We start from the raw sequence: 26,950 nt of genomic DNA, 5'->3' as shown, positions 1-26,950 counted from the left end.
AAAACCCTCCTTTTCTCCCCAGCAATACCTGCTCTTAAGTGAGCCTTTATAAAAGGGAGCTAGGCACCTATCTCAAGTTGGGCTGCCAGGTTTTGAGCCCTGGCCTTACCATATGTGACTATGGGCAAGTTCCTTAACTTAGGACCTCAGTTTGCCCATCCTTATGACATAGGGCAGCTGTAGAGATTACATGAGATAATTCCTGTGCAATCTTATGTGCTTGATGTAGCTTAAGCCATCAAATAGAGTTTAAAAATGCATCTACTTTTAAGGGTTCTTAGGAAGATTAAATAAGTTAATCCACTGTACATGTAAAGAGCTTAGAACAGAGCCTGACGTATAATCAGTGTTCAGTAAATGTTAGCTATCGTCCTTATTAGCGACTTCCAATTCCATTCTCTACCCTCAGCTCCAGACTTCTATTGCGGTTGCCTAGATGTTCCTTGTTACATTAAATTTAACCTATTCAGAACAGAACTGTCTTGCACATCCTTCTCCCTCAGCCCCATACTTCCAAACCCTCTCTTCCCTGTGTTCTAGATTCAGGTGGTCCCTGACCATCCCACAGTCACCCAAGGCAGAGCATCATCCTTGTCCTTCCCTCACTCTCCCCGCCTCCTCCCCTGTCTCCTCTGGTATCTGGGCCCAGGGGCATTTTTCAATCCTGTCGCCACCACTCTGCCTTCCTTTGGGTCACTCAGGCTCACAGCTTACTGGGGCATTGCAACAGCTTCTGAGTATTTTGATATATTTTGAAGACTGCCAACCAATCAAAGAGGGGTGTCAAGAATGATTCCAAGGTTGTCCTGAGCAACTGTCAGAAAACAGTTCTGTTTGCTGAGCTTGGGAAGAGTGGTAGAAGGACTTTTGTGGGAGAGCAAGAGCTCAGTTTTGAACCAGAAAGACTGAATAATTGAAGAATAATGATTAGAAAGTTTAGTTCCTTCCCTGTTTCCTAACTTTGCTATGGTTTATTTTCACTTTTATTTATTACTTATGTTTTTATCCTCTTTCAGTTACTTTTCATTAAATTTGTGTTCTTTTGTACCCAGGATCCAATAGCTTACCATCTTTACTGCTACCACCATTTCAGTTCTAAGCACTCCCAAGCCACTGTCACCCAGCGTCTGGATTATTGTAATACTGCTTTCTCTCTCCCCTGGCACTGTATTCTTGACATTGCAGCCAGAATGGTCATGTAGAACTGGATATCGTGTTACTTCTGTATCAAACCCAAAACTATACAATTGCCTGAATTGTCTTTCTCCTTTCATCCTCAACTGAGTACAGCAAATGTTGGCCTTTAACACTAATATTATAGTTTTATTTGCATAAAGAAAAAAATGGTTTGGGTAACCATCAAGGGCTATCCAGAAGAGGCAATGTCTGGGGTGTGCTGGGCGCGAGACCCACGGGAGGGTACAGTGCGGGAGTCGTTCTGATCACATAAACCGGCACTCCTCAACCTGGGCGCTTCGGCCGCCAGGCCTCACCCGCCGAAGACTTCATTTCCCAGGATGCCAACGGGCGGGGCCGGCCGGAAGGCGGTGTGCCCTCCGCGGAGCATGATGGGGGAGTTGGAGATTTCCATCATGGCGGCTTCCATTTCGGGCTACACCTTCAGCGCTGTGTGTTTTCACAGCGCCAACAGCAACGCCGACCACGTAGGTGCCGGGCCCCGCGCTGTGGCTACTGGGGCCTCCAGCCTCTGTTTCGGGCCAAGCCGGGACCACTCGCCCCTCGCTCCTCCCACCCCCCCACCCCCCCGAGCTCCCTGGCCGACCCGAGGAGCTGGTGACTCGGGCTGCTCCCGCCCCTGGCGAGCTCCCTCTGCTCGGGACTCCTTCGCCCCCGGGATGGGCCCCCTCGCTCGGTGCCTTCCGCCGCCCGACGGTCCTGGGACAGCAGTGTCCGGTTTGGCAAGGCTGCCCCGGCCGGCCGCCGGCAGTGTCAGGAGTCGCGCTGTGGAAACCGAGCGCCTGCCCCTCCCTGAGTGTCAGGCTTCTAGACTAGTGAGGGGAGCCCGGGGTCGGGCAGGAGCCGAGACACGCAGCCCCGCCCGCTTGTCTCACAGGGGTTCGTGGGGTGCGACATGGGAAACCATGACTGTCACTATTCATACTTGTTAGATATGATCGCGTGTTTTCTTCGCCTCGATGGAAAATGGAGAATGTAAACAGAAATGTTAGGCGTAGGGTCTACGTGCTTTGAAGTTGTGTGTTTAGTTCCTTGGCGAATGTTCTAAGACCTCGGAACTAAGTCGCAGTGAAATAGGGAAGTGATAGGCCTGCGTATGAATAATCGAAAATACACAGGCTTTGGAGCCCACAGAGGGAGCAGTGCCTGTCCGCTTCAATGTCTTTAGTTTTCGGCTTGTCTTTTAATATCACTCGCCTCTATGTGGAAATTGTTTGTGAAACTAGATAATTTTTTTTCATCTTTAAGCACGCAATTAATTGGCCCACCAAATTGGGGTGTTATTTTAAATGATGCTAATAGTGAATTATTCACATTCATTAAACAAGTGTGGAGGGTTTTGTGGTTGTCATTACAAAGCAAAATGATACACTGCAGTGGAAGGAACTGGATCTGATGTGATGTCAGCAATCTTAGCTTCCATTAATAAAAAAAACATTTCATAGGGAGGGGATTCCTTCAGTAAATTCAATGGCATGAAATTAATGTACCTTTCATCTCTCCAGTGCTGATGGTAGAGATTAATGATAAGAATATAGACTACCTGAGTTTTTCCACAGGCCGCTCCTGTCTCATGACATTAAGGCCTTTGATACTGCAGCCAACTATTTAATAATGTAATAAAGTTCCATATATAGGTGGTTTGTGATACTCCTAGTGCCCGTAGAAGTATTAAATCTGGTTTAAAGAATGCTTCTTAACCTCTCTTGTTTTTGGAGTGCCTAGTAATATCACAGTTTATGTGTAAGCAAGATTATTTTGAGAATAAACAGCTACCTGTTGGAAAGTGGATAGTTTTTCTACAGATTGCAGTGAGCTAGCCATGTTACTTAGATTGTTATTAGTTGAAGAGCTATCTCTTTAATATCTACACTGTGGCAGGTGTGCTGCTAGACTTCATGGAAACTTTCACCAATGACAATAGTTTGTATTGTTATTACCATACCTGTTTATATTAGCCTTGCTACAATTAATTATATATGCAGAATACTTCAAAGTAATTTCAATTTTATGTATTTTAAAGTTGAAGAACCAAGAATCTGCTTTTGTAGCACATTCTGGTTTCGTCCAGGCAAGAAATTAGTTAAATAGAGCTGGAGTTAGCAAACTTTTTCTATCAAGGGCCTCATAGTAGGTATTTCAGGTCTTGGGAGCCATGCGCTCTCTGTAGCAACTATTCAACTCTGCCGTTGTAGGGAGAAAACCACCATAAACAATAAGTGAATTAGGGTGACTATTTCCAATGAACTCTATTTCGGCACATTGAAATTTGAATTTCATATAATTTTCACATCATGAAATACTATTCCGATTTTCATTTTTTCTCAACAATGTAAAGTGTAGAAAGCATTCTTAGCTTGTGAACTGTGCATAACAGGCATTAGACTGGATTTAGCCCACACACTATAGTTTTCCTACTCTCTCTATAAAGTAACAAACAATCCCAGAACAGTAGCTATAAATAAGCATTCATTTTATGCTTGGCTTTAAAATGTCTTGATGTCACTGTTCACTTTTTAAAACCGAGGACTGTGCTAGAGCTGCCAGATAAAATATAGGGCACCCAGTTAAATTCGAATTTCAGATAAAGTTTTAATATAAGTATATCCCAAATATTACATAAAAATTACTTGTTGTTTGTCTGAAATTCAGATTTAACTGGGTGTCTCATATTTTTATCTGCTAAATCCAGCAACTCTGTATTGGAACACTAGGAATCTGTAGATATGTTCTTAAGGTCTAAGCTTCTGTAGGAATTTTAATTTTTTTTCACTTTGATTAAGAAACATGTTTTAACATGTTACAAAGTTTCTCTTTTGTAGTGAGAACTGGTAACTGAAACAACTTTTGTAAGATAAAACAAGCTTCCTTAGTTAATGTTTCTCAAACTAGTAGTCATGGGTGCACCTTCAGGCCTGAGAGAATTTTTTTCTAAGGGGATCTCTATATTACTCAGGTTTGTGAAATGCCCTGTACACGATGATTTGGGATATTAGGACACTCTATCCCCCTAATCCAATACGGAAGCTATGCTGTAAAGCACCTGTCTCTCCCTCCTCACCTCCTCAGATTCCTTCTTCCAATTGGGAATGTTCTTAAACTAGAAACCTTCTTTAATTGATTTAAAGCAGCGGTTCTCAACCTGTGGGTCGCGACCTCTTTGGGGGTCAAACGACCCTTTCACAGGGGTCGCCTAAGACCATCGGAAAACAAAAAGATATTTACATTACGATTCATAAGAGTAGCAAAATTACAGTTATAGAGTAGCAACGAAAATAATTTTATGGTTGGGGGTCACCACAACATGAGGAACTGTATTAAGGGGTCGCGGCATTAGGAAGGTTGAGAACCGCTGATTTAAAGGATCAGCCTAGAATAAAAAGGTATATAGTACAGTGTATTGTTTCAACAAATTTATTCATCCAGTATTTATTGAGCACCTACTATGTGTTAGGCACCAAGTCCTTGCTCTCATGGAGCTTACATTTTAGTGGGGGATAGGCATTTATTTGTTCATATAAATATGTAATGTGGCAGATAGTGAGAAGACTCAGAAGAAAAAGAATGCAGGGTAAAGGGGACCGAGTGCCTGCCACATGCGCTTTCTGTTACACTGGCCGGGGAGGGCCTCTCTGATAAGGTGCCATTTGAGTAAAGAGCCTCATGGAGGGAAGGAGTAAGCCATGTGGGTATCTGGGAACAGAGATTCCAGAACAACCTATCTGTTTACCCTCCACAGGGAAGTTATTTTGACATTTAGGGTCAATGTTCTCCAACTGCTTGTGCTGACCATCAGAGCAAGTAGTGAAACAGTAGGTTAGATGCTGAGTAATCCAGAGTTGATGATGGTGGCACATGGTGTCCAAAGGCATAAATAAACTAACCTCTGCAATTAGTAAAGAAAGGTTTTCATGTGAGTGATGGGAATTTATTTATTGAGATCCTAATTTTCCACTCCAGCCTACAGAAGTGCAGTTAGTTGTGCATTGTTAACTTCTGTGTCCTTTTATCATCAACAGTGTTTTTAAAACAATGAAATAAATTATATGCTCCTTCAGGAAAACAAACTTGGAATATTTCTGCTTTCTGAGCTTTTTTGACATTGGTTATTATACTTAGTAGCATTTAGGTGAGGAATTCACTGTACTCATTTTTACTTTAAAAAACAGGGAAGACTTGAAGGGATTACAATAATATTTCATCTTGTATGGAATCCTTTTTTCAAACAATCCAGTTAATAGATACACCTCAGATTGCTTTAGTTTTGTTGGTTTACCGAATAGTAGTTTACATGGCAAGCTTACTTGGATTATTGTTAAAATTATTATAAAATTTTAATGTCCTCAGTTCCTCTTAATTCCAGTGAAAACCATCTTTATTTTTAGTCTGTAACTGTTTTCTTCTTTGACTTTCAGGAAGGATTTTTGCTGGGAGAGGTAAGACAGGAGGAAACCTTTAGCATCAGTGACTCACAAATCAGCAACACAGAATTTCTGCAAGTAATTGGTAAGTTCATCGCGGACCTTAGACACACTCTTTTTGTATATATACTGTTTGTTCTTTGGCCCTTAACTGATTTTAATCTAAAAGATTAGAAGAGTACATAGAAAACCACTAAAATCACAGTGCAATTTATTTGTACTAATAAATAACATACACTGCTGTAGCTAGCTTTAGATATCCTATAAAGCTCTCCCTTACCCGCTAAGGGGTCTGACGTCTACTAAATTGCTGTGTGCTATTGTACTTCATAGTCTCTTCAAAACCACTATGAACTTCAAGTTTGCAAAGTAGGCTATCCCCATTGCCAACATCACCTGACACTATAATGAAAGGATGTGTTATGCTGGTCCTTCCTGGAGGGACCTGACAAAGATGTTCACACTTATTTACATGAGATATTTGCTAAATCTCCACAGTCTTCTGAGGAATAACTCAAATGGTCAATTTGGGGGAGATTGTTGGGAAAGATGAAGGAGTATTTATAGATACTCTTACTCGCCTTGGGTCAGCCTCCTTTTCATACATAGGGATCATAGCCCTTTCAGCTTCACCTCGAGCATATCATCAAACAGCACATCCTGATACTCAGAACAAAGAAAGGGACATTTATTCATTTGTGCAGCCAACATTCATTGAAGTGTGAGGCATGTGCTAGGCAATGAGAGGAATATCCAGATGCCTCCCTGCTTCCAGGAGTGTGGGGAGGATAAGACGAGCATACACGTACCAGACAGTGCAAGATGAGTGCTGTAAGGAAGGAAACCCCATAAGTTGGAAAAAACAAAGCTGCTAGTGGGTGAAATCAGTAAAGACGTCATGAAGGAGGTGAACTCAGGGCCCGTGGGCAGTGCGCTCAGAGGAACACAGCCAGGTGTGCATAAAGCATCCGGGAGACCTGGCCTGTTTCTGGGGCTGAAGTACAGTGTCTGTGGAGGAGAGTGGTTTCAGTACTGCTGGAAGGCCCGTCGTGTTGGGGCCAAGCCGTCAGTTTCCAGCCTGTTCTAAGAGCCTTCTGGTACATGAACCGGGAGGCCAGGGTGAGGACCGCAGTGCGGTTAGGATTGGGAGAAAACGAGACTGAACTCTCTCCTTGAGCTGTTCTCTCACCAAGGTTTTGTGTTTTGTTTTGCTTAACTGTTTAACTTCCTAAAATAGAGCATTTGGTTTCATTGGACACCTGTGCAATTATTTATTGTTTGCACTTGGGTTTTCAAGTATGTCAACTATAATTAAAAATAAAGTAAATCCGTATTAGGAAATGTAGACCAGGGACTCTGGAAAACTGGATTGAAAGGCAAAGCATTAGGTAAAGTACCATGAGCAGTATTCCATACCCGTAGTGTGAAGAAATTTTCTGGCATAGCTTAACTTCCAGAATAAGATGTTTTATTTATTTTTTTTATTTTTTTTATTTTATTATTTTTTTTTAGCTGAGCCATCCTGCTACCTGTTGGCAGCTCAGCGGCTGCTCAGCTCGGGCTGGACTCGAACCGCTGTTGCTCAGAGCTCAAACTCTTGAGCGAGCTCTTAACCAACTGAGCCACTCGGCCGGCCCCAGAATAAGATGTTTTAAATAAAATAAATGGACCAGATTTATTTGTTGAAAAACGTCTGAGTCCACGCACAGACACTTTTACCTGACTCTACAATAAGGAAGAGTTTATATCGAATATCACATTTTGAACATGAAGTGTCTGTGTGTTGTTTTGAATACATGTTCGTTTAAAAAGCTGTGCTAGGGCCAGCCGAGTGGCGCGTTGGTTAAGAGCTGGCTTGGGATGCCAGAGGGCCCCGGTTCGGATCCCACATATGAGGGCCAGTGACACTGCCCTCTACAGCTAAGATGCTGAACAACAGCTCAACCTGGAACTGGGCTGCCGGGAGTCGCTGGCGACGGCATAGGCTGCATCCCCTGCTGCAGTGGGTTGCCATGGGCTACCTGAGTAGCCAGCAGCCAGCGTGAGCGGCCAGCAGCCACAGTGAGCGGCCGTCCAGAAGCCGGCGACTGATCTGCCTCGCCCGGGAAGAGCGCAATGATGGTGCCAACTTGGGCCAGTGAAGCAACGTCCTCCACGACTAGACTGAAGAACAAAACAACAGCAACTTGTCTGTTCCCCTTCTCCCAATTCCTCAGTGCTGTTCCCATCCCCCAGTTCCCCAATTAAAAAAAAAAAAAAAGCTGTGCTAACTCACTGGAAGCAGAGCCATCACCCGTAGTCCTAGGAAGGAGAACCAGGAGAGCTTCCTTAGTTAATGAGGTGATGTAGTGGCAGTTACTGGAAAGAGTGGAAGGAAGAAGGAGAGACACTGCTCAGCTCACCCAGCGGCAGGAGAAGCAGAGATCAGATGAGCAAGAACAGCAGGCCCTGCCGGTGGGGATTGGTAAAGAAGTGTGTGCAGAGGCACCATGTGCACATGAAGAGGAGTCAACCCTGTGGGTGAGCTCTGGAGGCCTGGGCAGCTCTAGGGTCCTAGGCGAGGCTGTCCTGCCTCTGCCTGCTTCCAGAGGTCCACCTGTCAGCCGATGCGTCCGCCAGCTTCATTCTGATCGGCAGTTGGCATGTTTGAGACCATCACCCTGTTTTCTCCATGGAGTGCTTCGTTAGGTATTGCAAAAAATCTTATGTGAAAAGGCTTTAACTTCTTTAGGAAATACCACGTGATATCTAGAGCCTATCTTTAGTGTGCTTCTACTCCGGGTTGTAAATCATGAAGGAAGTCTGCCTGGGCGGATTGATGACAGGAGGTGTACTCAGAGTTCAGAATTTACTCTAGGGATTTTCTGAAACGAAATATTCTTTCCTTTAAAGGAGAAGATGCGCTCTTTTTCTTTTCCCTGAACACTAGGAAATGTTTTTGCTACAGATGTTCCACATTCTAATTGCTAAAAGTATCTGAAATAACTTATGAGGGCTTACTGTATCATTTTTGGTGATAAAAGAAGGAAACGTTTCTAGATGTTTCCCCCTAGAGGTTTTCTTATTTGTATCACTATGTCAACAGCCATTCTAGGCAAATGAACTTGTCTTTCCTGTGGAAGTATTGCATCTCTGTGTGTGTTTTGGCAGCGTTAACAGCAGCAGAGACGGTAATCGCCCCATGTCTTTTAAGGCTCTGGTTTAATTTTAATTGAGTTAAGATCGCAGCCTGTAACTCTGGGCTGTGACATTTTAAACAGCAGGTAATGAGTCTTTGTCCAGGAGAATGTTATTAATAGAATTGAATGGTTAATGAGTCTCATGGTCTTATGAACCAGCCCAAACCCTAAGCCCCCTGGTGAGCTTGAAGAAATGATCCACTCTGGTTAATCACAGCCATCTTTTCAGAAGCCGTTAGGGTCTGCCTTATAAATAATGGTTTCCCTTAGTGCTGGCCATCTTTGAAAGGGTTAATAGACTTCCAGAGTTTCCTCCCTTCCTATTCGAAATGCCTGGCCCAAGTCATCAGGAGCTGTTGCTGGATTATTGATGGAAGGGTGGTCAAGGCCTCCTCTCCCCAAGCTGTCCTCACAGCCTTTATGCACCTTGAGGAAACACTTCCAGTGAGTGGATACCGTTTCCTCGTATGCTTTGTTTAAATAGGAAGACTGAGTAAGAGCACACGATAGCTGCGTGTCCTGAGTAACAGCTTTTAGCTGTGTGCTCATAATACACGGACAAATGGAAACAGAGCCTTCATTCCCCAGTTTACTTTGTTCTGAGAATGTGTCCCTGAGTTGAAATGCTGAGAAGGCACACTGCCTTCACTAATGTACACACAGCACCTATTTGGGAGACAAAAACTATCATTTCATTGCCTGAGATTTTGGTTAAAAAAACATCCTAGGCTATTTTATAATTGCCTACATTTTACATGATTAACTATGATGTATTTTCTCTTTCTAATTTCAGAAATCCATAATCATCAGCCTTGTTCAAAACTTTTTAGGTAAGCCACATTCTTCTTTGTAGCTTTTAGTTCTTATTAAAATAGTAATTGATTCAAAACTAGTGAATTTAGACCGGTAGCTGATTATGGCTGTGGAGTCACAAATACAACTGAGGGTATCCAAATTCACTTATTCATGGAGCGCCTGATGTGTGTGTGGCACCACGTTAGGTTAGGGAAGGGAGGCAGAAGCCTTGCTTACCTTGATTTAGAATGAAAGCTGCCTTCCCAGCAGCCTCCCCAGCAAGGGCTCTTCATGGAGAAGGAAGTACGTGTAGATAAAATAATTTAAGGTGTTTTAGAGAGGAATAAAAGATGTTCTGTATTTAACTTTAAAACATAAGGAACGAAAACATAAAACTTTCTTTTTGTGTTTATTTAAGTTGATCGACACCAGTTGTACATTATGACCAACTAAAGGACAGACAGCGAAAAAAGTGGGAGGAGAGACATGCAGAAGGGAGAAAGCAAATGACAGACACGTGTGGAAGGGTGAAGGTGAGGGAGAAAAAGGCCAGTATTCCCACACACAGGACCCTGCTCCCCACACCACCACCCAGGCCTCTGCCTTCTTTCTTAGCTCCATCCCTTCTCCCTGAGGGCTGGTCTGGTGATGTTACCTCTTTGTTTCTTAAAACTCTCTGAGGTCCTGTTCTTCTGCCTTCCCAGAAGCCAGGCCAACGCTCTCCTTGTATTGCTGCCCACACTGCTTCAGTTCAGTGTTCCCGGGCAGCACTTCCTCCTTAAAACACCGGCTGACTCCTTCCTGCTGTGTGTTCCCTGCAGCTTTCACCCTGACCACTCGCCCGTTCTCAGCTGGCCCAAGCACCCAGCCCCCTTGCACCCAAGAGCTCCTGGGGACTTGTGTCATGGTCACCCCCCGACATGCACACGCGCGCGCGCGCACACACATACACACACACACACACACACACACACACACACACACACACACACACCAACCTCAGTATTTCAGAGGATTGTCATCATGGAAGATGGCTACCTGTGGGTGAGGCTTCAGAGTAGCCGAGAACCTCATCTCTTAGATTTACACAGAACTGAAAGAGGAATGAGAGGACAAGCAACCGGTGATTCATTTGAGAAGACTCTCAGAGCAGATGAAGTGACTCAGGCCTGGTTCACACAGTGCCTCCGTCTGGCCCATGAGAGTGTCCAGTGTGGCCCTGACTACCCAGAGCTTTGCTAAGTGTGCCCTGCCTTGTCCTTCTCAGGGATTCCTTACGACACTTCCAGCAAAGTCAGACCAGAACAAGGATCTAAGTTTAAATCATAGACTCATAATTCTTAGAGCTGCAAGAAACTTTAGAACTGTCATCTGCCTACTCCAAACCCTTTAGTTTGCAAAAAAGGAAGTGGAAGCCAGATTGGTTAAGAGACTTGCTCAAGATCATACAGTGAGAAGCAGAACTGAGCTGGAGGTGGTATCTTCTTACTCCCAATTCAGTGTGTTTACTGTATCTTGAACTCCGTCCCGCCTTATAAAGCCTGGGCTTCCAGTGGTGCGAGGAGGAGAGGAGGGGTGGCATTCCTAAAACGGGGACCAGTGGTAGAAAGGCCCGCACACCATCAGGCCTGGGCTGCTCACCACAGGATCCTGGTTACGTTGGTCTATTTTAGGCATGAGTGCATTGGATTTGAAGCTAACCAGACCTGGCTTCAACTCCTGGCTCTTCCATCTACCAGCTCTGTGATTTGGGCCAAGTCACTTAACTTCAGTGTCTTTATCTACAAAAATGGGAATAAAACTTCTTGGCTTGTCAGGCTGAATTAATACCTCCCGGCGTTGAGGCAAGAAGGAAGTGAAGTCACATGAGAAAACATGCCTCTGATTTTCTTATTAAGCATTCAGCAAATATTCATCTTGCTTCTTCATCTCTCAGAAAATGAGCTCTTGTGTTCTTTTTTTTTCATAAGTAATAGATGCTTTAGAAACAAGGAAGAAATGTCACAGACATTTGAAACCACGTATTCTGTAATTACTTGCTATCAGCACCTCCCAAGTGTGGAAGTAATCCCCTTTGAATGTAACAGTCTCTTGAGTATTCTTTGATGCAACAGATATATCAGTAAAGCGTTTAGTTTGATTTCTCTTTATATACCTATTGAAGACAAGCCATTATATCTTTATCACCAGCCTTTAGGGTTAGATGACCCATAGACACATGTAGCTAAGTATATCCATGTCACAATACCATGTGATTTTAATATAATATTTTTTTTCTCTTTAAAAAATAGTTTTTATGACTATGCAAGCAAAGTTAATGAAGAGAGTTTGGACAGGATTCTTAAAGATCGGAGAAAGGTATGTTCTGTTTGTTGCCTGTTCTGATTTGGAAATTGCTCCTGATCTCATCACCCAAGCTTAAAACCAGAAAGAAATGGAAATGGAACAATGCAATTCGATGTTAATATATGAGAGTTCTGTTACCTTGAGTAGATTTTAAAGGTAAATTGAAGGCCTGAGACAATGTTTACACTACATCAATAGAAAAAAAAATTAGATATTTATAGTATGATTCCATTTTGGAAAAATCTGAAGAAAAAAGGAGCTATAATCTGAAAACTAGCAATAGTTGAGTTGACTCTGGGTGGTCCTGTCTTTCTACTTTGTAATTTAAAAAATAATTTTGTAAATATTTAATACACATGAAATAATTATATAATTTCTACTTTGGTACATAAATTCCCAAAAAATAGATTGGTTATTCAACCTCACTTGAAGAAAAAAAGAACCAATAAAAGCTGCTGACTTGTCAAACAGAAAACAAAATGCCTTTGCTTAGAAGCATGTGTTATAAAAAAGCTTTCCGAGATGCCCTGTGGGTAGAAATCCTCCGTGCAGTGTGGGGCTTGGGCCCTGAGGGGTCGGAGGGAAGGGCATCGGGAGTGAGTGCCGTGTGCGGGGCCGCCTCAGTCTCGGCACCTCTGCTGGGCACCCAAGCAGAAAGCAGAGCAGGTAAGGTGACAGGAAGAGGGAAAGTGTGGGGACAGGTTGGAAGGAAGGACACATGGCTTTGCGGGTGATGACAAGCTCCGGCGGTGCTCCACAGGGCAGAGTCTGGTCCAGTCCTCTGCCCTCCTGGGAAAGGGAGTTAGAGCAGCCGTGCGCCATAGCCCGGCTCTCATTCTCAGTGACTTGCCCAAGAGCGTACGCTCCAGACTCTCTTAGCAGGCTGTCCTTCCTCCCCCAGCCACTGCCTTACCTCCCCGTGCCATTTATTTTCATATTTTAGATAAAGGTCTTTATTATACTTTCTAAAACTAAAATTTGTTCCATGAAAGTTCTTATTGGAGCACAGTTTTGTAGAGCACTCCCTACATATTAAAAGTACCGCAAGTATTTTTTAAAAATAGATGAAAAAAGGTAAAGTGAGAAAAATGAGTAAAGACCATCAAGAGGAAATCCACCAAAGAAAAATGAAATCCACAAATGGCCAAGAAATAAATGAAAAGCTGTTTAACCTTGCAAATGCAAATTAAAACAACGTGACACTATTTTTTTGCCCACCGGATTGGCAGAGCTTAAAAGGATTGTTAATATGCAGTGTTGGCAAGGCTGTGGGAAATGGCGAGGCTGTCGTTGGTGGGAATGTAAGTTGATACAGACATTTAGGAGGAGAGTTTTGCAGTGACAGGATTTTGAATATGTAATACCACCTCTAGGAATCTGTCCCAAGTAAATAATGGCATCTAGGCACCAAGACATGAAAAACTGGCATTATTGATCGCTTTAACCCTGTGCCAGGACACGTTCTAAGCACGATGCAGGCACTGACACGTTTAATCCTTGCAAGAGCCCTGTGAGGAAAACTGCTGTTCCTGTCATCCCATTCTACAGTTGAGCAACTACAATTAAGTTCACCAGCGAGTAATGGTGGAGCCAAGGCTTAAACCCAGCAGTCCGGCCTCTTAATCCAGGGTAGAGGGTGTTTACTGCATCTTTGCTTCATGGTGAGAATCTGGAAAGCAATCTAAATGTTCACCAGTGGGGAATGATGAAGTAAATGATGGTGGTACCTCCATACTATGGAATATGAAGCCAGCATTAAAAAGAATGAGGGAGGCTCTCATGTAATGACATAGAGCTCCAAATTAATGTTAAACGAAAAAAGCAGCATTATAATTTGGGTCTCTTTAATGTAAAAACAAAAGTCTGAATGAGTGTTTAAATGTACAGAAAAAGATCTGGAAGGAAGCCAACCAAACTGACAAGTGGGTACTTTGGGAGAGGAAGCGCTGCTGATGAAGGGAGACTTGATTTGATGTTTGTTTGTTTTGTTAACTGTGTCTTATAATTGAAAAGAAACAGAAAAAAAGGACTCACTATGTAAACTACTATGTAGCTTTTCCAGTAGTAGAATAGGGACACATTTCCAAATTAATCTGAGGGTCTTATTTTTTTTTTTTTTTTTTTTTTTTTTAGCTGAGCCATCCCGCCACCTGTTGGCAGCTCACGGCTGCTCAGCTCGGGCTGACTCGAACCGCTGTTGCTCAGAGCTCAAACTCTTGAGCGAGCTCTTAACCAACTGAGCCACTCAGCCGGCCCTAATCTGAGGGTCTTAAAACTGGATTTGCTGTTTTGAGAAACAGAACACTAATCATAGGTTGTTATCTGGAGTTAACTTTCCTTTTTCTGGGGCCAGAAGTCTCAAAAAAGTTAAAAGTTGATCAACAGTTTTGATTTTATAGAACTTTGCGCTAAAACAAATGTTGATGTTTTCTTTGCAATTAGAGATATCAGTTTGTTGTTTCAATTTATTAGGAAACTATGTTTTCCGTGGTATTTGTTAAGGGCAGGAACTATATACAGTAATACCTTGGTTTGCGAGCATAATTCGTTGCGGAAACAAACTACTCATATTGCAAGACATCGCTCGTTTACCAAGTTAAAATGTATTAGAAATGTTTGCTCATCTTGCGAAACACTCGCAAACCAAGTTAGTCGCAACCCAAGGTTTTACTATATTTCATTGTATTTCCTGTGGCATCTTATACATAATATAAACTCTTTGAGGGTTTTTTTCAGAAATCCAAATTTCCAGCACAAAAGCAAAGATGTATAATATTTAAATGACTGAAAAGCGTTATAGTTGATCCTAGTTAGGGTTTTTCCCCCCAGGAATGGTACAAAATTGTATCTTCACCTCAAAAGGGCTATTGTACTACCGACAAAGGTACATTTGAAATATTAGGCTTAAATACATCTATACTTTAAACAGTACCTGACATACAGAAAATATTTTATTACTGTTAACTCTTGAAGAACGTGATGATAGAAATTTTTCAAAAATTAACTGTTTGCTAGGCAGTCTTCAAATCAAATATTCAATTTAAAAATTCTAAGAATTGAATGAAAATTTAATAAGTTGATCTCAAAAACAAATACATAGTAATTTAAAAAGTCCGAATCCTAGAATTACCCATTAGAAAACACAAGTTAATAAACATTTTTGTCACAATAGCATCTATTGTATAAAATATATAGAAACATGTTTACTAAAAAAAGTGTGGCCCTCAAATATAGAAACTCAGCAACATCGTTAAAACACTAAAAAATATGTGTTGGGCTTACCAGAGAGGCTAGTGTTTTGGGTATGAAATCCCCAGTAGGTACAATGTGGTCACGTGCTGAGTTACAGCTTGGGCTGAGTTTCCACAAGCCTCAGGTTTGGGGCTAAGGACAAAGAAGCAAGTGAGAGGAGGATTTATGCCTTCTAGAAGCATCTATTTTGAAATAGATAATGATCAACATAACTGTCGTCTTAATACCATCCTAAGGCCCAAAACACAACCTAACGATGACAAATGTAAGTGAACGCGTAGCTTGGAGAGTAGGGAGGAAGGTCTTCATGAAAACTGTCTGTGAAACTTCAGCAGAGACAAGGTTTTAGGGAAAGTTATCCCTAATTCTTCATCATGGCCCAAGCATAGCTACTAGAAATGTGCTTTTCAGCATCAGTGACCTAGTTTTGCAGTAGCCTTACAACTAGCTTGTTAGCTCATAGATGTCACCAGTGTGAATTAATTTGACATCTTATCTTCCATTGATCAGAATGATGGGAGCATCCTTTTTAGCAAATATCAGATGAATAAGTTGATTACTATCAGTTGATATCCAAAATACGTTTATAAGGTTCCCTGCTTCTCAGAAAATACAAATAGATTAAAACAAGTAGAATCAGCATAAGTAAAAAGCGTACTTATCTGGTAGCCGCTTGCCAGAGTCTGTTCATCAGTGAGTGACTCGTGAGAACAGCCAGTGTGCCTAGCGCTGCTCAGGTCTTTGCAAGGACGGAGAGGAGAGGGCGTATAGGACCTGTCCCATCCAGCAGAGGCGCAAACAGAGAGCTGGGACTTCGAGCTTAACATGCCATGTACTTAGACATCGATAGCTCTGGCCAGTTGATAATTTGTCTTATCCATTTTTTTTTTTAAGGAAAACTACTTTTCACTTTTTATGACCACCATTGTGTGACTAATGTGGAATTTTAAAGTTAATGTACAGTAGTAAAAGACAGGTTCCAGATACTGGCTGTAACTCTTAGCTCTGTGACTTGGGACAAAACATCTCTTTTAAAAGATTGATACTGTCAGAAATGCTTTGGTTTTCTTTTTATTTAAAGACTATCAGAATTAATTGCTTTAATGTAATTAGAAGTCATACATTTGTTCAGCAGTGCTCCTGACAGCACACACTATTGCTTTGTTCCCTGGAGTTGCTTGCAGTGATATGAACTCAGTGGAGAAAACACACTCACATCCCAGGGTTGTTGTGATAATGAGTGAAAACACTTGTGATATCGTTAGCTGGGGGCCTGGCACAGGGGCGCAGCAAAGGCGGGTTCACTTCCTTCCTACTCGAAAGTGCCAAAACATCATCGAAATTTCCCGTTCATTTTCATATGACACTAACAATTGTAAACCACCTTCACTTCTTTTTTTTTATTAAATTATTTTTTATTATGAAATACACATTTTTTAGAATTAGTTTCAGCTGTACAACACAGTGCAGTAGTTATACTTTTTACCCCTCGGAGTGACAACCCCCCTCCCCCAATCCACCGCCCCATTTCCCCCCAATATCATACATATCTATTACAAATCCCACACTATGCTCCACGTCCCATGACTATACATATATATATGTTCACTTTATAGTTGACATACAATATTATACAACATCAGCTTCAGGTGTACAGTGCAGTGATCAAGCCTCTTCCCCATCCATGATGCAAGACATGTGACCACCTGACACCCTACAAAATATTCACATTATCAATTACATTCCTTGAATTGTCCCCCATGTCCCCATGGCAACACTGCAGCTGCGTATTTATGCTGTCCAGCCCCCTCCCTCTCTCCATCATCCCCACCCCCCCCAACCAATAGCCATCAGCTGCACCCCCACATCTCTGAGACCGCCTCTGTTCACTTTCCTCGCCCATTCAGCTTTTTAGATTCCACATATAAGTGAAATCATATGGTATTTGTCTTTCTCCAACTGACTACCTTTACTTCTTAAAACAGAATTTTCACTCAGAGTTTATTTTAAAGAAACAAGCTATGTAAGATTATCCTCCTAATAAAGAATTAAGGTAATTTTCTCTACAACAGAGATTTCCAAACTTTAGTGTGCACAAGAAAAAACTCAAGGAGCTTATCTTAAATCCATATTCCTGGCTGTACCCTTAGAGGTTCCAATTCTGCAGGTTTGGGTGGGGCCCGGGAGCATTTTTGCAAGCTCCCAGATATGTCTGAGGTCATCTGTCCTCCAGATGTCCGGCAGACCACATCATGAGAGCTGTTTTTCCAGAGAACACATCAGCTTCCTTCACTTAGCCAGCTTCATTAACTATAGTTAGAACTGACAAAGCTAAACTTGACAAATGCTCATATTGAGGTATAATTGCCATGCCATGAACTGCACATATTTATGTTAGTATATATACACTTTGAGAAGTTTTGGTATACACCCATGAAACCATCATCATCATAAGATAATGACCATGTCAATCACTGCGAAGTCTCCTTGGGCCCTTTTTGAATCCCCCCTTCTCCCCCTCCCCAGTCAAGCACTGATCTGCTTGATCTGCTGTATGTCATGATAGATGAGTTTTCATTTTCTAGAATTTTACATGAATAGAATTCTATAGCATATACTTTTTTTTTTTGCTCTGGCTTCTTTCCCTCAGCATATGTATTTTGGGATTCATCTGTGTTGTATATATCAGTAGTTCCTTTTCATGACTGAGTAGGAATCCATTGTGTGGCTACACCACTGCTTACGTGCCCATTCACCCGTTGCTGGGCAGTTGGGTTGTTTTCAGTTTTGAGCTACGGCACATAAAGCTGCTGTGGATATTTGTGTACAAGTGTTTGTATGGCCACATCCAGAACTAAACTTGTAAGACTTCATACAACTTTTAAAACTTCTTTTCCGCAGAAAGTGATTGGGTGGTACAGATTCCGGCGAAACACGCAGCAGCAAATGTCGTACAGAGAGCAGGTTCTCCATAAGCAGCTCACCCGCATCCTTGGGGCTCCTGACCTCGTCTTCCTCCTCTTCAGCTTCATCTCCACCGCCAACAGTTCCACTCATGCTTTAGAATATGTTCTCTTTAGACCAAATCGAAGGTAAAGGAGGCATTCCCACCAGCTGCACATAACTAGGAGAGATGCTGGTACAAGTAACTGAGATTTATGACTTTGAAAATGTGCATTTTATAGCATCTTTAAAGAAAAGCTTTTATAATTCTCTTTTTGCTAGTTTTCTTTGTAGTTAGAGAAGGTATTTTCCTGTCAGTTGTATAAATTAAAATTGTTTTTGAATCAAGAAGAATTAGCAAGACATGTTAATTATGCCTAAATTCTTAGAGGAATGAACATCTGGAAATCATCATTTGCTTCTCCATAATCCATTATGTAGAAATACAGTTTTATTGCTCTGGAAGTCTGATTGTAATTTTCAAACATAGATTTCAGAGACAGAATTGTAAAATTGATCCACCTGCTGGTTAATGAGGGTTTTGCATTGTGAACTTGTTAAAGCAAAACTAAAAAGTAACCCTATGACTGTGGTGTCTGTTGTAAACAACAGGTTTCCCTCCGGAAATTCACTTGTAGTCGAATAAATTAAATCAGCATCAATGAAAATAATTAATTGTTAAATAGCCATTTGTAAGATTTCATTAGTCAATTAGTAGCTATTTCTTGAGCATTTACAACCTCCTCAGCACTCTGTCATCACTGTGGGGGGTGCAGAAAATGTATTAGACGTGACCTCTGCCCCCAGGGAGTTTAGAGTGGAGCTTCTCCTTTCAGGGAAGAGCGAAAGTTGCTAATTCGTGCATGCTTGGGTTGTCTGTGGAGGCAGGTGCTCCATGAGGCCTCCTGTTAGCTCGCCAGTGCGGACTTGGACTCCTGTTGCCCAAACCCGTTCTCCAAGCGGCGCTGTTAACACGATCCCCTCATTCTCCCCCACAGGTATAATCAAAGGCTATCCCTCGCTATTCCCAACTTAGGCAATACCAGCCAGCAAGAGTATAAAGTGTCTTCAGTGCCAAACACTTCTCAGAGTTATGCCAAAGTTATTAAAGAACATGGGTAAGTACAAAGGTAAAATGAAGGTTCTTTCTTCTGTTAATATTTAAAAGGTTTATAGAGAAATGTGAAATCTAGTTTGATGTGATTGAAACTGAAAAATGCAGTGAGGTCATTCTCTAGACCACCATTACTATATGTCTAAGTTTTATTTTATTTATTTATTTTTTTAAAGATTTTTATTGGGGAATTGGGATGGGAACAGACAAGTTGCTGTCATTTTGTTCTTCAGTCTAGTCGTGGAGGACGTTGCTTCACTGTCCCAAGTTGGCACCATCATTGCATGATCTTCCCGGGCGAGGCAGATCAGTCGCCAGCTTCTGGACGGCCGCTCACTGTGGCTGCTGGCCGCTCACGCTGGCTGCTGGCTACACACGGTAGCCCATGGCAACCCACTGCCACAGGGGCTGCAGCCTACGCCGTCACCGGCGACTCACAGCAGCCCAGCTCCAGGTTGAGCTGTTGTTCAGCATCTTAGCTGTGGAGGGCAGTGTCACTGGCCCTCATATGTGGGATCCGAACCCCGTCCCTCTGGCGTCCCAGGCCAGTTCTTAACCATCACGCCACTCGGCCCTAAGTTTTATTTTTATTGAAAAGATAGTTTACCTTTATCATTACTTTTTTTTTAATTAATTAATTTTTTAAATCGGGGAATTGGGGGAGGAGAACAGCGTTGGGGAATTGGGGAGGGAGACCAGCCAAGTTGTTGTGCTTCAATCTTAGTTGTGGAGGGTGCCAGTCACCATCTGGCTGCCCGTCAGCAGCTCGTGGCCTCTAAGCTCAAGGTGCTGTGTTATAATCTTAGTTGTGGGTGGACGTAGCCACCATCCCATGCGGGAGTCGAACCAGCAGCCTTGTTGTTAAGAGCGCACGCTGTATCCACTGAGCCATCCGGGCGGAAGCTCAGCTCAAGGCGCCGAGTTCAGTCTTAGTTGTGGGTGGGCCTAGCCCACCATTGAACAGGCAACCTTGTTAGGAGCACATGTTCTCACCAGCTGAGCCATTCTGCCACCTGTTGGCAGCTCAGCAGCAGCTCAGCTCGGGTGCAGCGTCACTGGCCCATGTGGGAATCAAACCGGCAGCCCTGTTGCTCAGAGCTCACACTCTTAAACTAACTCTTAGCCAACTGAGCCACTTGGCCAGCCCTATCATTCCTTTTTTTATGTATCATTTGCCACAATTTTTTTTGTAATTGATAAAAAAGTTTGGACAGAGTATATATATTTCTGACATTCTAAAACATAACTGTGGCCACTATCAAATGGATAGCTTTTTATTGTTTTTTAAATTGTCTTAGTCACGTGGATCCTTTTTTCTCTCTTTTATAATTCTAGTAGTGTGGGCATTATGGCTGAGACATTGTCACCTTGGAGTTGCAGCATTTAAGCGTCAGATGAAGGTAGAAGTGATAGGAAAATGCCTTTCAGGTTTATTGCGGTTATAATAACTGTGACATCTTTTTTCTATCTTCTAGTACTGACTTTTTTGACAAGGATGGAGTCATGAAAGACATCAGGGCGATTTATCAGGTTTACAATGCACTTCAGGAGAAAGTACAGGTAACTGATGGATTTCCTAGTTTTCATCTTATTTGTATTGCCCAAATGCTTTTAATCCTACTTTTATTTTTGGTACACTCCCAACTGACAAATGGGTTGTCCGCAAGTCAGAATGTACTTTCCCAAAGTTACATCAGATGTGTACAGTAGTTATTCACGGCAGCCTCCAAAAGCCTGTCTCACTCATGTGTGCCTGAAGTACAGTATTAATATTACTATTTTAAATACTTTTGACCCCATTTATAAGTGTTTTTTCTAGGGAAGTGTATCTGAGTTTAAAGAAGGATTGCTAAGAACACAGCTCGCATCAGTTGTACGCTAAGTAGAGACTACATCACAAGCCTCCAAACTCAGTGCGGCCCTGTTTCCTGCCTTCTGGCTCACTTACTTTGCCCCCAGTGCCTCCATCAGTGGGGATGTCACAGGGGAGCCTGTTCATTGCTAGTCATTCATGCAGCCAGTGTATGGAAACGTCTCCTCCGAGCCAGATACCGAGCCAGGTACTGACAGTACTTCCCACGTTCACCTCTACACCCTAAGAACAAAGGAGGCTTTGAGGACAAGGAGGAAAGTGGTGGATGGAGCTGAAGAAGTCTCCCAGGCCTGGAGAAAGCCTCACTTTGGGGATGAAGGTCCCGAGGAATAGAGGGAGGAAAGAAGGCAGCCGCTGAGAAAGAGGAGAGCAGCCTGGGGTCAGCCTGAGGCAAAAGAAGAAAGCGCCCAACAGGCAGTTTCCGGTGTTAGTGTCCAAATTCAGGTCGCGGCACACCCAGCAGTATAGGGAACTTACACAGACTCGCTGGTGGCCGGCTGATTTTTGGCAGGTTTCTGCTATTTCTGCTACGGAAGGAAAGTGCAGTGAAAACAGCGTTTTGTCCTGAATCCATGGCCATGCTCTTTTTAGACCATCAGCACTGTCCAACGAACTTCAAAGTGGCTGTTATACATTTCATTGCCATTTGAATAAGGCCTGCTCTGAAAACACCAGTATCGTATTTGTATCACATATGAATGGTTAAATTACATAGACTTCCTCTCAAATAGTTATCTTTTATTAAGTCTTGACTGTTAAACTTTCTTTTTCAGTTCTCCCTAATTATCAGTATTTTCTGTTAAATCTTTTTGTGTCATCTGATTTGTGATCGTTGGTTATAAATAAAAGTTGAAAGCATCTCATTCCTGCCTTATGTTTTGTTTGTCCTTTAGACTGGTATCAAAAATTCTCTTCGTGTGACAAAAAATGAATAATCCAGGGAAAGTAGAAATCTTTCCCATCTTACCCTTATTTTAAAGAATGTCTAAGCTAAATAGTATCATCATCTTAACACAATTAAGAAAGCAAGGCAGGGTGTAAGAACAGCACCGGCCTCCTGGGCCTTCATGCCTCTGCTCCCTTATGCATCCGCTTTCTTAAGTCAATAAGGCACCTGGGCTTTTCCGAGGGGCGATTCCGAAGCAGCGCTCTCGCGATGGAATGCCTGTGCTTGGACGTGGAACTAATGATCTTGTTGTCATTTTTCCCTCAGGCAGTGTGTGCAGATGTAGAAAAGAGTGAGCGAGTTGTTGAGTCTTGTCAGGCAGAAGTGAACAAATTAAGAAGACAAATCACTCAGAAGAAAAATGAAAAGGAACAAGAAAGAAGTGAGTTTTCTATTACTTTTACCATTTAGCATCAGGGGAATGTCTGGTTTTAAACATCAAATTACACGATAAACTAGATGAATGTTTCCACACTCGTTAAGCCCTAAGTTAGGCCGGTTGGGAGTGGGCATCCACTTGTCATCACGCTTTTTTCCAGAAGAGAGGTTCTGTTTTTCGCGGTATCTTTCTCAAGTCTCTGAAACTGGGAGACAAAGAAGACCCACGGTAGAAAGGCTGAAGCAAGTGAGAATAACTCCTAAGAAGAGGTTGGTGCAGACTTGGGCACATGTTGACTGCTAAGATCCACTTACAGTGGACGTGATGTTTCTAAGCTGCCCTGGGCCTGCCTAGCACGTAGGGCCTGAGGCCTGTGTTCATTCAGCCACATCAAGGCGCCACTTAAAATTCCTTTAACTTTATATTTGATTCATAGTCAGGGTCACAACAAAGGCTTTAGATGCCTGTTCATTGGTAGCTGCGGATGAATAGGTACCATTAAGCTAAGGAGTCAGCTGGCTGAATGAAAATTAGGCCCAAGAATCTGTTAAGCATGGTGACAGATAGGTTTGCTATGATGCCACCTGATTTAACACATGTAAGTAAACTTTATAACATGTATGGCAAATAATATCAAGAGTAAAAGAGACAAGGGTGTAGCTAACCTTTTCTAATTTAATAAGAATATTTGCAAACCAATTAAAAGGGAATTTATGTTTCCAGGTAAATGATGTTTCATTCATTTCTACTGTTATAGTTTTCTAGAAACAATAAGAAATGCAGACACCGATTTATGCACAAGAATATTAATCACAACCTTATAATCCTAAAATCTTGGAAACAAGCGATTAAAACAGTTGATTGAATTTTGGCATATCTGTATGGTAGGCTATTGTACAACTATTTAAGTGAATTTTTAATGACATGGGATAACGCCCAATGTGTAATCTTAAGTGAAAGCACTAGGATATGAAATAGTATAAACATGATCTCAGATGTGTTTAAAACACACACACACACACACACACACACACACACACACACACACACACACAACACATACACAAGGCCGAATAATAAAAGTGGAGTTCAGGAAAGAAGTGGGGGGCCTGACATCTGAAGTTTATGTTTTTTAACTCCAAATCTTGTGCTCTTTTCACCAAAATTCTAACAGTGTTATCTGGGTGATAGAATTGGGGGCTGGTTTTAATTTCTTTTTTTTCTTTTCTGAATTTTGTAAGAATATGAAAATGTCCTTTAAAAGCACTGAAAGGCTGTGGACTCATAGATATGGGCTGTTTCACAGCATTTTCATAAAAATGTGGTAAAATTACGGCCTAGTACCTGGAAAAACTGGCCACCTAACAAAGGGCTCTTAAACCTTCAAGGAGAAAGAGGTGTATGTGTGTACTGTCGCAGGTGGTTGTAAAGAAGTGTGTGTGTTTAAAGATTTTATTGGGGAATTGGGGAAGGGAACAGTGTTAGGGAATTGGGGAAGGGGAATATTGTGTTTTTCCAGGACCCATCAGCTCCAAGTCAAGTTGTTGTCCTTCAATCTTAGATGTGGAGGGCGCAGCTCAGTTCCAACTCTAGTCACCGCTTTTAATTTAGTTGCGGGGGGCACAGCCCAACATCCCATGTGGGAGTCGAACCGGAAACGTTGTTGTTAGGAGCACGTGCTCTCACCAGCTGAGCCATCCGGCTGCCTGTTGGCAGCTCAGTGGCAGCTCAGCTCGGGCACAGCTCACTGGCACATGTGGGAATTGAACAGGCAACCCTGTTGCTCAGAGCTCACCTCTTAACCGACTGAGCCACCCGGCTGGCCCAAGAAGTATGTTTTTTGATTGAGGTTTGCCAAGGAAAAAACCCACGTTCAAATGACTTCCAAAAATGGTAAGGAGTGTGTATTTCGTCCTTCCACCCCCACAGAGTTTGAGCACAGTCAGCAGCAGGTGGAGGAAGTCGCACAGAATTCAGAGAGCAAAGCCCTACCCTTTCGAATGCCAGGCCCCCTCCTTCTTGCTTCCTTCGTGACGTCACTTCACCTTTTTGAACTCTGGCTTCTTTGCCTGTGTAATGGAAACAATATTAATAATGACAATAATACTTCAGAGGGCTGTTTTGACGCTTAAATGAATGTGTAGAAAAATATTTTGTAAATTATAAAGTACTATGCTAATATAAAACAGTTAATATTAACAATCAATTTCACTGCTTGATGGCTATTTTCCAGAACAGTCAGGTGAACTGTTTAAAGCCTTGAGATGCACAGCGGGGAAAATATGGAAAGAGTTACAGTTTTCTTCCTGTTTTCACCTAGGATTGCAGCAGGCGACGGTAAGCAGGCAGATGCCGTCTGAAAGCCTGGACACAGCGTTCAGCCCTCGGACGCCCTATTCCGGGTTTGCAGCGGAAGGTAGAAGTTCACTTGGAGACGCAGAGGCCTCTGACCCTCCCCCCCCTTATTCTGATTTTCACCCAAACAATCAGGAAAGTACTCTGAGCCATTCTCGCATGGAAACTAGTGTCTTTATGCCTCGACCTCAAGCTGTGGGCTCTTCCAATTATGCTTCCAGCAGCGCCGGACAGAAGTATCCTGGAAGTGGAGACCTTCCTTCTTCCCAGAGAGCAGCTGGAGACAGTGTTGAGGAATCAGACGACAGTGATTATGAAAATTTGATCGACCCCACAGAGCCCTCTAATAATGAATACTCACATTCAAGAGATTCTCGACCCATGACACATCCCGATGGGGGCTCCAGGAACACTCAGACCTCCCAGATTTAACTAAACAAAAGAAACTCTCCACTTAGCACTGTTTTCTTAATCACTTATTGAGAGAGTTTTTTGAGGACTTATTCCGGGGGGGAGAACTGCTTTCTCAGACCCCGGGGCTCCCAAGAGAGCCCTTGGGCACAGAACCTGGAGGGGCCTCATCCCTGGGGCCTCACCTGCAGACGCGGTGGCAGGTGTCACGACAGAATCATTAAGATAATCAAATTGTCCTAATTCTGGTGCGATTCATGGATGTACTGGTAAATTTAGGCAAAGTGAAACTTATCAAAGTAGTTTCTGTTCTTTAAAATAAATTGGAAATAGAGACTAAGCACAATTAGTCTATAAATGTTCTAGAAATCAAAACTTACCTCTTGCACTATCATGCCTTGAAATTTACTTTTTCAAAGGGAAACAAGTTTAGCAGCAGCCTTCAAAGAACATTCTTTCTATGATGAGCCAAATTCATCTTTGCCAGAAAAGAAATTTTGATAATTCCAAGAAGCCTGATTGGAACAAATTGGATGTACCTTCTCTTGTCTGCATGACTTTGTGAGATCAAAAGAGAGGGCCTTGTTTCAACTTTTTTCTACTAGCCTGATATGTATTGTCACTTAAAATGGTTGCCTTTAAAAAAAGAAAAAATGTAGAACTACTAATTACCAGTAAGTAATCATCCAAATAAGTATGTCATAAAATAAATTACTTATTTTTCTTTTGTGGAATTGCAGTGACTGCTGTGTTGCACTAGCCACATTTATGGTCTCTACTCTGGAGTCTGAAGTGAAGGACACACAGCAGTGGGTAACGAAAGGCGTTAACGTTCCAGGCCCGAGTTTTATGACGAACAGACTCCAGATAAGGGCTTTAGTTGAGTTCATGCGTAAGGGATATAACTCATTCAGCTCTTCTGACAAATCCTAGTGTTAGTTTTATTTGTGGAGGAAAGACATTTCATAAGCTGATTGAGGATCTTGGTGAATAAAGATTCATTTTCAATCTGAGTAACCATACCTTTTTTTTTTTTTTTTTAAGTTGCCATTTGGAGGGTAATTGTGGAATGTGTAGAAATTTCCTGTTGGGATACACTTATATTCTTATTTAATTATTGCTTGTTTTCTAGTTTTCCCCAGAATGTGTGAAACCACTAAAGACTTCCATGAGCATTTTAGGCTGTTGGTTTGGAAGTGACAAGACTGACAGTTTATGTGGAGGTCAGCCCACAAGGTTAGTGCTTTGAAATAGAACGGCCTTTCCTTTGGACTAGTGAAAACTGGGAAGAATAAGGAAGTTGTCAGAGAGGCTTACACCAGGTTCTGAAAAGTGGTTTCATTTTATGGGAGAGAACTTTACTCACTGAGCTCCAATTCCAGTGCTAAACTAGACAATATAACATGGGCTGAAAAACGAGATGCTGAAACTGCCGTTCTTTCCATATTCACTCTGTGGGGTCCGTATTTCACTCCTCTCCCAGTTTTGTTGGCCTTATACTACTGCCATTTGGTTTGAAATGTTGCAGACCACTTGATCTGCAGATGTGTTCCAGTTTTCTCAGCTACCTACTAGCAGCTTCACCACCATTGTGAATTTTTTTTTTTAAGTGCCATCACCATCTCTGTTCATATTTTGACATTCAGGAATATATTTTTATTTTTATGCCATACTGAAACCTACAGTGTATATTGGACAAAGCAGTTAAATGTGACAATAAAAACTTATTTAATCATGGT

The 26,950-nt window shown here is 42.2% G+C and overlaps 1 protein-coding gene across 2 annotated transcripts; it reads left to right on the top strand.

Moving 5' to 3' along the window:
* The first annotated feature begins 1,553 nt into the window (after positions 1-1,553).
* Positions 1,554-26,950, top strand: ABRAXAS2 (abraxas 2, BRISC complex subunit). 2 transcript variants are annotated; one of them, XM_019654222.1, is made up of 9 exons: positions 1,554-1,664; positions 5,613-5,703; positions 9,591-9,627; positions 11,884-11,950; positions 18,092-18,282; positions 19,132-19,251; positions 20,723-20,807; positions 22,334-22,448; positions 24,766-26,950. In XM_019654222.1, exons 1-9 carry the CDS (start codon positions 1,566-1,568, stop codon positions 25,230-25,232), a joined length of 1,272 nt encoding a protein of 423 aa, XP_019509767.1. In that variant the 5' UTR covers positions 1,554-1,565; the 3' UTR covers positions 25,233-26,950. The 2 variants fall into 2 exon arrangements, with proteins under 2 accessions (XP_019509767.1, XP_019509768.1); XM_019654223.1 differs by lacking the exons at positions 1,554-1,664; positions 5,613-5,703 and adding an exon at positions 7,848-8,306 and having other exon boundaries at positions 24,766-26,949.

This window comes from Hipposideros armiger, unplaced genomic scaffold (assembly GCF_001890085.2).
Source record: "Hipposideros armiger isolate ML-2016 unplaced genomic scaffold, ASM189008v1 scaffold_216, whole genome shotgun sequence".
Taxonomy (NCBI): Eukaryota; Metazoa; Chordata; class Mammalia; order Chiroptera; family Hipposideridae; genus Hipposideros; species Hipposideros armiger.
This window is presented reverse-complemented; position numbering and strand designations above follow the sequence as displayed.

What these genes read in the sequence shown, in the direction of transcription:
- ABRAXAS2 (XM_019654222.1), top strand. Translation starts at nt 1,566, where the DNA reads ATGATGGGGGAGTTGGAGATTTCCATCATGGCGGCTTCCATTTCGGGC. An exon ending in AGAATTTCTGCAAGTAATTG is followed by an intron (nt 5,704 to 9,590) that starts GTAAGTTCATCG and finishes TTCTAATTTCAG; the next exon opens with AAATCCATAATCATCAGCCT. An exon ending in TGAAAAGGAACAAGAAAGAA is followed by an intron (nt 22,449 to 24,765) that starts GTGAGTTTTCTA and finishes GTTTTCACCTAG; the next exon opens with GATTGCAGCAGGCGACGGTA.